The sequence below is a fragment of the Carassius auratus genome, chromosome 41 (assembly GCF_003368295.1).
Source record: "Carassius auratus strain Wakin chromosome 41, ASM336829v1, whole genome shotgun sequence".
In the NCBI taxonomy this organism is placed as follows: domain Eukaryota; kingdom Metazoa; phylum Chordata; class Actinopteri; order Cypriniformes; family Cyprinidae; genus Carassius; species Carassius auratus.
Genome location: NC_039283.1, coordinates 25,817,250 through 25,832,223, shown reverse-complemented (window position 1 = coordinate 25,832,223; position 14,974 = coordinate 25,817,250). Strand labels below are relative to the sequence as shown.

General features: G+C 38.2%; 1 protein-coding gene across 3 annotated transcripts; it reads left to right on the top strand.

Annotated features, from left to right (window-relative positions):
* The first annotated feature begins 2,567 nt into the window (after window positions 1–2,567).
* On the top strand, window positions 2,568–11,536 carry LOC113059419 (WD and tetratricopeptide repeats protein 1-like). Of its 3 annotated transcripts, none has more exons than XM_026227897.1 (16): window positions 2,568–2,810; window positions 4,474–4,609; window positions 4,686–4,769; window positions 5,830–5,876; window positions 5,941–6,052; window positions 6,136–6,323; window positions 7,204–7,386; window positions 8,226–8,320; window positions 8,398–8,513; window positions 8,585–8,660; window positions 8,731–8,818; window positions 8,895–9,059; window positions 9,229–9,464; window positions 9,549–9,717; window positions 9,935–10,127; window positions 11,052–11,536. In XM_026227897.1, the coding sequence occupies exons 2-16, from the start codon at window positions 4,544–4,546 to the stop codon at window positions 11,250–11,252; spliced, it is 2,019 nt and encodes a 672-aa protein (XP_026083682.1). In that variant the 5' UTR covers window positions 2,568–2,810; window positions 4,474–4,543; the 3' UTR covers window positions 11,253–11,536. The 3 variants fall into 3 exon arrangements, with proteins under 3 accessions (XP_026083682.1, XP_026083683.1, XP_026083679.1); XM_026227898.1 differs by having other exon boundaries at window positions 4,434–4,609; window positions 8,734–8,818; XM_026227894.1 differs by having other exon boundaries at window positions 4,434–4,609.
* The last annotated feature ends 3,438 nt before the right edge of the window (window positions 11,537–14,974 follow it).

The following is a 14,974-nucleotide window of genomic DNA, read 5'->3' as shown; positions in this document are numbered from 1 at the left end:
AACAGGTTTCCTGAACACTCCCCCCATCTGCCATTGGTCAAAGACAACGATAGCCACGCCCCTAAACTCACGTGATTGGCTGAGTAGGTATTACCGGGAGAGACACTTCGGAATCATTTACTTAGCAACCACTCAGCCCACACTAGCAACCAGAGGGTTGCAAAAACTAAGAAAACTTCCAATATTTACAAAAACAATAAAAATGTATGTTATGATTTAATCTAGACCTAAGATCATGTTCACACCGAGCGGCAACCTCGCGCTCTCTCTCGTGAGGCCAATAAGGAAGTGACTAAAACTGTAATTCATCGACTGGCCGCTTGAGGCTGGCTGCAGAAGAGAGTCAGTCCCATAGACTCCCCATGTTAAAATGCCCAACTTTACAGCAGAAAAAAACATGTTTACAGCCTGGTTCAAAAAATGATTTTGGTCTATATTGCTAATTTTGCCCTTCATGACAACTGTGAGGGGGGTGATTTTTTTTTAAACTCATCCGTTTAAATTATATTAAGACTTAAAGTGCTGCATAATTAAGGGCGTGGCCACTTGAGTGACAGGTGGATTGCCGCTGCTGACAAAGCCGTCGCACAGGGTGGGCGTGGCTTCAGCAATCAGCTCCCGCCTTTTTGCCCATTTTCGATTATCCGGGAGAGTCGCGCGGTGACGCGCTGCCAAGATGGCGACGGCCCGCTCTGCACACTTCAGGCTTCAAAACCGCTAATGAGGAGTCTATGGGTGACGTCACGGACACTACGTCCATATTTTTTTACAGTCTATGGTTCACACACAGGACACTGCACTTACTCCTGATTTCTGTCACCATGGCAACACCAGAGCTGTAAGTCAGTACTTTGGAAACAAAGTACCTGGTGATACTTATTTGAAAAAGTAACTGATATTTTGTTGCAAAATTAAAAATAGATGGATTGCATTATCTAAGTCTGACAATGGTTATAATGTAAACAAACAATGAAAGTGAAAGTTGTGACCGCAGATAAAAGTGGAAATGAGAACAAGATATAACAATATACAAGTGTTTGACTAAAGAGATTGAACTGAAGTTCAAAGTAGAGGGATGTGAAAAATACAGATGTGAAAAAGGATGTGAAACCTACGGACAAAGGAAGGACTGAGCTACACAAAATTAACTTGATATTTTACCCTCTATGAGGAAGGTGAAACCTTAACACATCCATGCTGAAGAAAAGTATTCAGCTTTTCTTTTTTTTTCTTTTTTTGAAAGAAGGCAAAAATAGTTAACATTAATAATAATCAGAAATGTTTCTTGAGCAGTAAATCATCATATTTTCATGATTTCTGAAGATCATGTGACACTGAAGACTGGAGGAATGATGCTGAAAATACAGCGGAGCATCACAGAAATAAATTACACTTTAACAGATACTCACATAGAATACTATGTAATAATATTTTACTGTATTTATGATCAAATAATTGATGAGCAGAAGAGACTTCTTTCAAAAACATTAAAAATATGCCAAACTTTTGACTGGTAGTGTGTGTACGAAACAAAAATAGAATATAATGAGAAATATAAAGGAAATATATTTTGCCATAAAGTAATATAAGATGGATAGTAGATTATTATTATCTCATATTCTACGCTTCAAGACTAAAATCAAATTTCTCAAGAGCCCCATCTTGTGGTCTTCCACTGGATCTCTATACTGTTTATAAAGTACATTATATACTATTATATAAAGTATAATATTATGCACTAGAAAATAATATATGAAGTGGAGAAAAAAACTAAGATATATATTGCAAACTAGATCGACAGATGCAAATAATGTATTAAACACATTTTATGCATGTGCAGTTTTGTCTACCTGTTCATGTTTACAGGTGGTGACTTTTATTTTGTAAATGTGCAAAACATGAAATGCCTTGAGAACATTTTAGAGTTGCCAGACATTCCATGATCACAGACGTAACGTTCAAAACACATCTGAGAAATGTTGTTTAGGCAATTTATGTCTACATAGATTTTATTCATCTTAATTTTAGTTTCAGTTATTTTAGTAAATCAAATCAAATAAAATGAAATAAATAAATAAGATACTAAAATTAGAAATGTTATCCTGGCAGCTAGCTGAAATAGTTTATAATTAAATAATAATAATAATATTTTATTTCAGTTAATGTTTATTTCGTTACAAGTAATGGCATTTTTATTAACGTTTTTAAGTAGAGTTTTACTTAACTATAATAACCATTTTACCTAAGATTTTCATTTAAAGTGACAACAGAGTACAAACGTGCACAAACAAAAACAAGTCTAGTATTTTGTAAATGCACAAAACAGGAAATGCCTTCAGAACACTTTAAGGGTTGCCAGATATTCATAGCCGTAAACTTACATATTGTTCGCATTAACTACATTATTTCTAGTAATCCATGTAAATGTAATCATTTGAAGCGCGTTTGACAAGAAACATAATCAGTCATTTTTAATGAATCATACTTCGTTGAAAAGTGAATAAAATACAAGCAGAGTTAAATGCGCGTGAATAATCAGAGCGTTGATTGGCTGGAGAGAAAGAGCACGCGGATGAACTCGCGCGGATCTGGCGCCCTCACCGTCAGGCGCTCAGCTGAGGAAACTCGCTAGTAATGTTCTCAAAATACCTCCAACGCTTCATCATAACTAGTCCTTTATTAGCTCTAGGCATCGTTCAGCGGATAGTTAAGAGTCTAGACTAGTTACCGAGAGCAGAGCTGAGTCTTCAGTGAATTCTCGCGGGTTTAATCGCGCTGCGCACTCTCAAGGCCGGAGACATCTCTCTCAGGTAAGACACATATCACACACACTTCACTCATATCTGAGGGTTTTATCTCGATAAATCTCGTTTTCAGTAAACTGTTATAAGAAACACACTGCTGTCTGCTGTCAGAAGTGTTCGTTTGTGTCTAAATGTGAGGTTTTGCTGCTGTCGCTAGTCGGCTAATGCTAGTCTGCGCTTGTTTATGTTTTGGCAGTTGGGTTTATCAGACTTTGCTTCACATGTTTGTGCTTTAAACTTACACTTTAGCACTGCTCACGATAAAGCTATGAGGCCTGCTTGGTAAACTAACCCTAAAAATCGCGAATGTGTTGCATATAAATAATATAACAATTCCTCCAGATTTTAATTATTGATTATTATTAAACAGTAACGTTACAGGTGTTTTTACATTTTACATTAAGAGATATCACCACACTTTCCCAGTTGATAGAATGTATTTTAGTATCACAAGTGTTCTGAAATATTAAGTAAATTATTATGTACCTAACTAGATATGCAGTAATTAGTAATAAATTCTTGTTTGTGATTTATATACATTTCTATCATTACATAAATGAGAAAATACTGTCAACAGCCAGAAAAAAAAAATCAAACTTTTCACATGTTTTTAGGAATAAGATCCAGAAGAGGAGGATTTTAAATACATGTATCGTAATTTAAATCTATAGATTTAGGTCATTTAATACACTTTAGTGTGTATTTTGGATGTTCTCTTTTGATTTATGTAAGTGGAAAATATATATTGCAAACTAAATCTACAGATAATGTATTTCACATTTAAACACATTTTTAGTTCCTTTTTTCTCCTAGTTATAAAAGGACAAAAAGCATAAAAATTTTTTTGCATGTAGTGTCTCGACTTAAATGCAGATCTGACTCTAAAAAATGTGTTTAAATGATGTATAAAAGTTCAGTAAAACTTTTATTACCTTTGGAAGACATCTCTTTTGTTCACCAAGGCTGCAGTTATTTGATTAAAAATACAGTAAAAACCGTAAAAATGTGAAATATTATTATAATTTAAAATACCTGTTCTAAATCTAAATCTAAAGCTAAAACATCTGTGTTCTGAGTGAATCTGTGTTAAACTGTAATGTATTTCTGTGATGCTCCGCTGTATTTTCAGCATCATTCCTCCAGTCTTCAGTGTCACATGATCTTCAGAAATCAGAATATTTATTATTTAAAAAATATTTTTTTTTAAAATGGACTTCTATTTTAAATAAACGCTGTTCTTTTGATCTGTATTCATCAAAGAATCCTGAAAAAAAGTATCACCGGTCCCCCAAAAAAAAATTACGCAGTAAAAACTGGAATCATAATATTTTCATGATTTCTGAAGATCATGTGACACTGAAGACTGGAGGAATGATGCTGGAAATACAGCGGAGCATCACAGAAATACATTACACTTTAACACAGATTCACACAGAAAACAGATGATTTAAATTTTAATAATATTTCAAATTTTTACTGTTTTTCCATTTTTTTAAATCAAATAAATGCAGCTTATGAGCAGAAAAGACTTCTTTTAAAATGAATAACAATCCCAGTCTTTTGTGCATTAGTGTACGTGTTGACAGTAAATGAGAAGGGACAGACTGAAAGTGTAAATGAATCAAGCAGGTCTCCAGCATTGTCTCCAAAAACAAGATTCCCGTTCCAGAAGCTCGGCCTCTCCGAGAGGCTCGGCCTGCACAGATGAGTGCGCATCTGTGGCTCCTGATCGTCTGCTGATGACGTGCTGCGAGACCATGACCCTGCGGAGCGTCACGCGTGATCTCCTGCGCCGCCAGATCCAGGTGAGCTTCCTTCTGCGCACACCTTCACAACAGTGTGGAGAACATCTGAAGCATCTGGTGTCACGTGTGTGTGCAGGAGAACCGCACTCTGGACTTCCAGAGACACCATCATGTGACCGACCCGTTTATAAAGCGTCTGGGGCTGGAGGCGGAGCTACAGGTCAGTGTGTGTCCCTCTGTGACCGTCACTTATTTTTACATGTGACCACATTCAGTATAAACACCTTACAGATGATGAGGCCAGCAGAATATGATCATAACACACTTAACTGCATTATTTCCCATAGAAAACTATTATAACAACAACAATTAATGTGACTCGCAGTGATGTGTGTGTGCATGCGCAGATGAGCCGAAACACAGTAAACATTTTCCCTTAGCAAAACTTTATAAAGAAAGCACTTAATGTGCAATTTTGGTATTTTTTTTTATTAATTAACTTCGGTCCTTCAATATCATGTCTTAATGCATTGACATTTTTGTGATTAAAAATTGTTAGAAAGAATTTTAGAGATTTAATCTTTATCTATTCTGTTTTTATTTAAATTTGACTTATTTTTAGTAATTTTTTATTGTTATTTAAAAAATATATTTTTAATAGTCTACTAACATATGTATCCTCTTAGTTTTTATTAATTTGTATTTAAGTTTTTTAGTATAAAAAGGTTTTTAAGTAGTTATTACAAAAATATGTAATATTATAATAATATTTTTAGCAGTTTATTAATATACCCATATTTATAGTCAAAGATATTTTAGATTAGAAAAATGTTTTTTTACATTATTTGAATTAACATTTATTTTAGGTTCAACAAAAATGTTTTATTTTTAAGGTAACACTTTACAATAAGCTTCCAGTAGTTATGAACAAACAATAAACAACACATTTACTACAGCATTGATTAATCTTTGTTAATGTTAGTTACAGTAATTCGTTGTTAATTCACAGCGTGTTAAATAATGTTAATAAGCACAACTTTTGATTTTAAGAATGCATTAGTGAATGCTATTCATTCTTATGAAATTCATGTTAACTAAAATAGTTAAACTGTTACATAGTGACCCTGTTTTATGTATGTTTTTTAATCCATTAGACTTGAATGCATGTGAAGAAACTGCTTTGCTGTTGTTGTGTATTTTAATGGCATGTTCTCTGTAGAAGTGAGAAGCGTTTGGTCTGCTGTTATGAATATGAATGACCTGTACTCTGTGTGTTTCAGGGTCACTCTGGCTGTGTGAACTGTCTGGAGTGGAATGAGAGAGGAGAGTAAGTTCACAGTTCTCCTCGTCTCCGTGTCTCTTCATAAACTCACTGTGTGTGTTGTTTCCAGTCTCCTGGCCTCGGGTTCGGATGACCAGCACGCCATCATCTGGGATCCGTTCCGGCACTCCAAGCTCATCACGATGCACACGGGACACACGGCCAACATCTTCTCCGTGAAGGTGAAGGTCATGTGTGTGACTCTAGTGTGTAGTAAACCTGCCAGGATGTGTGTGCTCATCTGTGAACGTGTGTGTGTCTGCAGTTCCTGCCTCACTCCGAGGACCGGATCTTAATCACAGGAGCCGCCGACACTAAGGTGCACGTGCACGACCTGACGGCGAAGGAGACCACTCACATGTTCTCAGACCACACCAACCGCGTCAAGCGCATCGTAGCGGCGCCCATGTGGCCCAACACCTTCTGGAGCGCCGCGGAGGACGGGATCATTCGGTACATCTGCGCTTCAGACCTCAAACAGAGACAAAGAAAAGCTCTGACTGAATTCACTCGAATTTAACTTTCAAATAAATAGTCCGATAGCTCGTGGGAGGTGTGAGTTTGAGGGAAAAACAATTAGAATTAAAATAAATAAATGAGGCTGCATGATAAATGTGATGCATCTTAGTGATGATCAAATCACTGGCACTGCTCGAAGTATCACATTATATCACACATACATCTCAATTGTACTCTAAAATCAAAAAAATACTATTAGTTTTTAATTATTTATTTTATTCATATATCTGAGGTTTATTTTCATACTTTCCAGTTTTATTTTAATTTTAGTTATAGTTTTAGTAATTTTGTTGTTTTTAATATTTTTATTTTGTGTATTTGAGTTTATCTTAATATTTCCCATTTTTATTTTAGTTATAGTTAATTTTGTAGTTTTTAATATTTAAAAAAATGTATTTATATATTTGAGTTTTTATTTTCATATTTCCCTTTTTTATTAAAGTTTTCGTAATTCTGTTGTTTTTAATTTATTTTTATTTGTTTTTATTAATGTTACAGTACAATTGTAGTTTATATTATTGCTATGTAAATATTAAATATATTATTATATATAATTGTTAAAAATATATGTATATATTTTTTTACATCTGCATTTCACACAGAAATTCACATGGATTCCTATAGAAATGACTGGGTTTTGCTGCAGAAATGTTAAATGTACACCTTTACACTTATTTAAAGTGAACATGAAATCAAAATTGTCTCCGTTTACATCCTTTACAGAAGTGAAGAATATGATAAAAGGAGAAAACTAGTCTGGCATCAGAATGTGCTCTTCTCTTACTAACGAGTCGTGTCGTCTTGTTCCCATCAGGCAGTATGATCTGAGAGAGAGCAGTAAGCGCTCCGAGGTGTTAATCGATCTGACGGAGTACTGTGGGCAGCTCGTGGAAGCCAAATGTCTGGCCATTAACCCTCGAGACAACAACTACCTGGCTGTGGGAGCCAACGGACCCTTCGTCCGGCTCTACGACATCAGAATGATCCACAATCACAGGTCATCTCCGTCTTATTAAAGGAATAATTCTCAAATCAACACCAGATTCATTTTAGATTTTGTCATGTGAATCTTTGGTTGGAGTACTGCTTGAAATACTGTTATCGTATTTTCCTGAAAATAAGTGGCACCTGGTTAAAACTGTATTATTGGATCACAGTGGGTTTATTATCTTTGTTAATATCTTTTTTTATTATATTTGTCTTTGTTTTATTTTGAAGTGATTAAAATGTGTTTTATGGTTTTCGGTGAACCACAATAACCCTGATCGGAAACAGTGGTGCTGTGTGTGTTTTGCATGCTTGACATTAATTGCATTTCATAAGACTCTGGATTATTAATTGCAGGGCCTTTAGATTTGTCTTATATTCTGAAAATACAATAACCCCCAAGAAGTAATGGTTTACAGTGAATTTATAACAGCGTGCGTTGTTAGACTTAAGCTGTTATAAATTCACTGTAAACCACTGCTTCACAGAGCTTATTGCTTTTAAAAAACGGTTATTCCATATACATAGTAAAGTTTCACAAAATAGAACCGAGCAAATAAAGTGTAATGATATTAATCAAAACAATATTCTTCCTCCAAACAATGTATCTCCTCTGAATCAGTTGTGGTTGCTACAAACTGGTTGCCGAGCAACACACAAATGTAAACAATGGTGTGTGTTACTTTGTAGCGTAATTCACAACAGCTTTGAACGTGGCTCAGCCAATCAGAATCAAGCAGCGGAACTCTTCACTTTCTACAGAAGTCTTGGTTCTAGATGCGTGCTGTTATTATTTTGAGGCATGTGTTCTTTCAGGTGTAATGTTTGTCTTTTGTGAACGTCTCTTAGGAAGTCTTTGGCTCAGAGCGCCTCAGCCGGTGTTCACACGTTTGGTGACATACAGAAGTCAATACCAGACGGCGCGGGACAGTACTACGTGGCAGGTTTGTCCAGAGCATCGCGGAGTTCCTCCTGTATTGGGGAATAAACGTGTTTCACCCATGTTTCTGTCCGTTTGTAGGTCACTTACCTGTGAAGCTTCCTGATTATAACAACAGATTACGAGTTCTGGTGGCCACCTACGTCACATTCAGTCCTGACGGCACCGAGCTGCTGGTGAACATGGGAGGAGAGCAGGTAAAGTAGACGCTCCGGTGCCAGGATGTAGCACTGATGCACTCTTACGCAACGCTGCTTCCTGTCTGCAGGTGTATTTATTTGACCTGACGTTCAAACAGAGACCGTACACCTTTCTGCTGCCCAAGAAATGCCACACATCATCAGGTAAGCTGTGAACGCTGTCACAGAAGCAGTTTAAAAGATGTGGTTAACCAGACGAGCTCTTGGTTCACAGCAGAGGTGCAGAACGGGAAGACGACCAACGGTGTGTCCAATGGGATTCATCTTCCTGCCAGCCGCCTCAAACTGGCTAAAGTCTCCAGGTAGGCTGTCCCGTGTGTATGATGTCATTTCCTGCTGGTGGGTCACACCGGTCTGAGTCAGTGTGTGTGTCTCCAGTGATCTTCCTCCTCATCTGGAGCGGATCAAGCTGCAGGCTAACGAAGCGTTCGCGCGCCAGCAGTGGACTCGAGCCATCCAGCTCTACAGTCTGGGCATCCATGAAGCCGGACACAACGCCATGCTGTACGGAAACCGCGCCGCCGCGTACATGAAGAGGAAGTGGTACGCTACACGCTTCCGTCTGATTCTCACGCGTTCATTCACTTGTTTGTTTGCTTCAGTCAGCGTTCGTACTGTTCTGGTTCTCCTTGCTGCTGGTTGGTTTGGTGCACTCTATAAACACGTAAATGTGGAAGTATCTGAGCAGTGTGTGTGTGTGTGTGTGTGTCAGGGACGGAGATCACTACGACGCGCTGCGTGACTGTCTGAAGGCCTTGTCTCTGAACCCGGCTCATCTGAAGGCACACTTCCGGTTAGCACGCTGCCTGTTCGAGCTCAAGTACATCGCCGAGGCTCTGGAGTGTCTGGATGACTTCAGGAGCAAGTTTCCGGAGCAGGCGCACAGCAGCGCATGTGACGCGCTCGACAGAGACATCAAGGCGGCCCTCTTCTCAAAAACAGACTCCTGTAGGTTCAGTCATGGAGCTTGGGTTTAGTTTGTGTGTGTGTATTTGAGTAATCAGGACATTTTCTTTCATGCATCGGTTCCAGCTGACGACAAGAAGGGGAACAGCTCCGTCCGCTTCCATAACTTCAGCCGGAAGGAGTCCATCCCAGAGGATGAGATTGTGCTGAGAGAGCGCAGCTTCGACTACAAGCATCGCTACTGCGGACACTGCAACACCACCACGGATATTAAAGAAGCCAACTTCTTCGGGAGGTCAGTGAAATATTATTTCAGTTTAAAACAGCTGTTTTCTGAGTGAATCTGTGTTATTTTCAGCATCATTCCTCCAGTCTTCAGTGTCACATCTTCAGGAATCCCAAAAATATGTCACAATATTAGTGCTTTTGCTGTATCTCTGCTCAAATAAATGCAGGTTTGGTGAACAGAACATTAAAAACATCTTTAGCCTGAGCGTGTTGTGTCTCTGCAGTAAAGGCCAGTACATCGTGAGCGGTTCAGACGACGGCTCGTTCTTCATCTGGGAGAAAGAGACCACCAACCTGGTGCGGATCTTACAGGGGGACGAGTCTATAGTGAACTGTCTTCAGCCGCACCCCAGCTTCTGCTTCCTGGCCACCAGCGGCATCGACCCCGTGGTGCGGCTCTGGAGCCCCAGACCCGAGGTACACCTCAGCCACAGCAGAAATACATGATGCCGTTTTGTAATTCACAAAATCATACTTGATTTCTAAATATTAGCTTAGATGGTATGCACTTTTTCACTGCATTTGAAGAAGCCGTTTGGTGCAGTATTTTGCTCACTGCGCCCTCCGGTGGCCTCCGGTGGCACTTATTTCATCTGCATATAGAATATAAGAAAGGAGATATATTTGTTTACATTTTATGTTTTACTGTTGAGGCTAAAATTATTTGTTGTTGGTCATAATAAATCAGGTTAATAAGTGGTTGAATTTTAACCTTTTCTTCTACTGCACTTTGTTTAAATAAATAAATAAATACATTTCAATAATTATCGAAACTGAATTATATTAAACATTATTTTTTAATCACTTAAATTTGATTTTTATTTCACTTTTCAGTTTAGTATCTAATCAGATAAAAAAAATTATAATTAATAATAAAATAACAGTGAATGGGTGCTGTCAGAATGAGAGTCTGATAAACGCATCACAGCACTCCAGCCGATCAGTGAACATCTGGAGAAGACAAAAACTGAAACAAATCAAGCAATAAGATGATTTTAACTAAAATAATCCATAATAACACTTCCTCCAGTGAAAAAGTGTTCTGGTCTGAATCAGGAAAGAAATCTGCACAGATCAAACAGCGTTTAAACAGCAAATATATGACTGGATTTTGATGTGAGAGACAACAGAAGATTATTTTAGACTCATTTGAGTTAAAAACATCTTATTGCTTGATTTGTTTCAGTTTTCGTCTTCTCCAGATGTACACTGATGGACTGGAGTTCTGTGATGCGTTTATCAGACTCTCATTCTGACGGCACCCATTCACTATACAGGACTGAGTTTTCAGTTTTGGGTCTTTAAAAGCATGAATCTTGACTGGTTTGTTCTGGTGGTCAGTCGGAGGAGAAGGAGAACGGTCGGGTGGTGGAGGACATGGAGGGCGCAGCTCAAGCCAACCAGAGGCGCATGAACGCAGATCCGCTGGAGGTGATGCTGCTGAACATGGGCTACCGCATCACGGGTCTGAGCAGCCGAGGCACGGAGGGCTCCGATGAGGACGAGAGCTCGGAGAGCCAGGTTCAGTGCCGCTCCAGCTAGAGCCGTCTCCATGAGAGAGAAACCAGCTTCTCCAAGTCAAGTCCAAGCACTTCTCCATCAATATCTGCTACGCATGTGGGCACTGTCAGGTTAAAACTGGTTCTCAAAGTCTTTCTAATGCAAGGCTTGCTTTTAGACGCGATTTCGTCTTGTTTTGTTTCTTCTCCGAATGAACTTGAGCACCAGAGGACATTAAAAGAGTCACGAAAGTATGTTTATAGGTGTGCAGCGCTTTCTTTTTGTAACACATTCTGGAAAAATAAACCGTTTATGTTCGACCCAGACTTGTATTGTGAATGACATTGTAGTTTTTTACCTTTTTTCTCATCGGCACGAGCAGGACGTCTTGCCCTTTCATCTTCACCGGTGAACCTGAGACGAGAAGAAGCCAGAATCAGCTTTATTTTGGGATACGTGTGGTTTTTCTTTCACGGTGTTCATTTTCAGATCAGTTTAGTGCAATGTGTGGAGAATAAATGAGATGTTTAAAGTTCTGCAGCAGCTCCCTCGTTGCTCTCAGAATCATACGTGGGGTTTTTAGAAGAAAACATTATATTATATGAATAAAATGTAACTTTAATCATCAGAGGCATGGCTTTATAAACGGTAATAATGGAAATGGACATGGAGCCAGACACAACACAACACACACAGCCCTCTCAAATAAAATTAATTTGTTTATAAATATCATGTGATTCTTTTTCTTTTTTTATCTGTTGTGTTAAAGCCAGCTCATGTCGGGTTTCTGCTGAATTCAACACTTTTTAAGGAATGAATTGAAAAGAACATAATATTTTTTTATTTCTAATGAGCAGAAAATTAGGTACAGTATCAACCTTTAAAATCTGAAAACAACTTCCGACAAGATTAGACCATGATATATTTTCGTTCAAATTCTGAATTCGATTTTGTTTTCGTTTTTATTTGTACTTTATTTAGTTCGTATTATTTTTGTACTAAATGAAAATGAGTAATTAATGTCATTTCAGTTGACATTAGTCAAGTTCAGATCATTTTACCGACTCGCTCCTTCGAGTCATTTGATCAAATATGATTAAAATGTTACGTGTTACTTCCCTAACATGTCTACTAGTGTTTACGCAAACGTTGATCACTCTATAAACAATACAAAACTACAATGTTGTAATAAATAAACGGAAGAGATTAATTAATTGTTTACTGGGGTCTTCTGTCGATGACTCGTTCATCTCATGATTCTTCAGGTTCGATTCGTTCGTTCATCACGTGACAGACACATGGTTTAACTGGAGTTTCCATGTCTACAAATCTGTGTGTATATTATTTTTTTATTCATTTTTTATTTTAACTGTACAAACACCTGTGTGAGTGGAGATCCGGGGCTTAGCCCAGAAAAAATCCATGTATGTGCCTTTTATTTTAATAAATCAGAAAGATTTACCTTGTTTAAAATATACAGAAACAATAAAAACTAATTTAAAACATTTTATTTAAAGTATCGAGGAAAATACATTTGCTTTTTGCAAACAAAAATTAAGAATTGCAAAACAAATGAAATGCTGCTTTTATTTTGTGTGTCAGTCTAGTTTGAGCTTGCGATATCATTTTCCCTTTGCGCTTTACTTTTCTGCACGTCTCTCTTTGTGGCACTGTTTTGACGTGGGGGTGGAGTCAAGGGACGGGGGCGTGTACAACATGACTCCCTGGAAGTGACGTCATCGGCCCGAGACGCAGCTCACTGGTCCAGGTCCTGTCATGATGAGCAGAGACTTTCCAGTGGATCGTTTATTTTTATTCAGTAGCATTAAAACATTCATGTTTTCATTTTATTTACTTTATTAACAAATGTAGGTGTATTAGCAGCGTTTGCTCAAGTTAAAGAAGTTGTTAACATGAACATCTGCTGTTTATTTCTCTCTATGTGCACACTTTTATAGCATTATGTGTTCGGGAGTTCGTAGCGGGTTCGCGAATCATTTGAGTCAGTTCGGGAGTTCGTAGCGGGTTCGCGAATCATTTGAGTCAGTTCGGGAGTTCAGTGCGGGATCGCGAATCATTTGAGTCATCTGACTCCAGTTTGGGAGTTGGAGCGGGACCGCGAATCATTTGAGTCAGTTCTAGAGTTCGTAGCGGGATCGCGAATCATTTGAGTCAGTTCGGTATTTCAAAGCGGGATCGCGAATCATTTGAGTCAATTTGGGGATCGCGAATCATTTGAATCAGTTCGGGAGTTCGTGGCGGGATCGCGAATCATTTGAGTCAATTTGGGGATCGCGAAACATTTGAATAAGTTCGGGAGTTCGTAGCGGGATCGCGAATCAGTTGGGGATCGCAAATCATTTAAAGCAGTTCGGGAGTTCGTAGCGGGATCGCGAATCATTTGAGTCATCTGACTCCAGTTTGGGAGTTGGAGCGGGATCGCGAATCATTTGAGTCAGTTCGGGAGTTCGTGGCGGGATCGCGAATCATTTGAATCAGTTGGGGATCGCAAATCATTTAAAGCAGTTCGGGAGTTCGTAGCGGGATCGCGAATCATTTGAGTCATCTGACTCCAGTTCGGGAGTTCGTAGCGGGATCGCGAATCATTTGAGTCAGTTTGGGGATCGCGAATCATTTGAGTCAGTTCGGGAGTTCGTAGCGGGATCGCGAATCATTTGAGTCAGTTTGGGGATCGCGAATCATTTGAGTCAGTTTGGGGATCGCAAATCATAGCTGTATATGGATAGGCATTTTTAACTAATTTAGTAGCTAGTTCTAATTACGTTTTCCACGCTTGTTTAAGTGTGAAATGTGAATTGTGCCAAAAGGGTTCTTTCTTGTCATTATAGAACCCTTTTAGCATAAAAGGTTCTTTGGAGTTGAGTAAAGAACCCTATGGTTCTATATAGAACCCCAATGATCCCTTTCTTCTAAGAGTTTCTTGTCATAACCAGCCAGGGGTGGTTCTAGATTTACCTTGTTTAAAATATACAAAAACAATAAAAAAAAAACTAAAACTAATTTAAAACATTTGATTTAAAGTTTATCCCTTGTATCCTGGCACATATGCTGATGTTACTTTTTTTTTTTTTTTTTGTCTCTCTCTGTTTTATTTTATTTTCCAATCAAGCCTGACTGGCTACACTCGTCCTGTAGAACAGGGATAAGAAGCAAATATTAAGCAGTGCACTGACATACTCTTACTCTACAAAGATATCTGGTCAAATCTCTGTGTTTATGTACACGTAAAGCTAAGTATAATTATAAACACAGGGCTCTATACACTTATATTTTTGAAGGAGCACTTACACAGCACTTAAAAATTGCATAAATAATCGTATGAGGCTAATGTATCAAATATAAAATTTGGAATACAGAAATATGAAATTATGAAAAAAATTAGAATGGTACTTTGCCACTAGGTGGCGGCATGTCAATGCCTGAGTGAGTCTGTCTGTCATTTAATCAATTGATTCATTTGAAACGGATAATTCATTCAGAAAAAAAGTACGCTAAAAGTTACTCAAGCAAATTTATTCAGTAAACACCGCTGTGTGTTGCTGCAGAGCACAACAACATGCTTTGTTTGGAAACATTTCACATTTGCGAAATGTGTCTTTTTTATTATCTTGTTTATTGAATTGTTGTCCTGACAGAAAGGTCTCTCACAGACCATGCTTAGCAAACATTAGAACCGCTCTGTGTGTGTGTGTGTGTGTGTGTGTGTGTGTGTGTGTGTGTGTGTGTGTGTGTGTGTCCTAAAG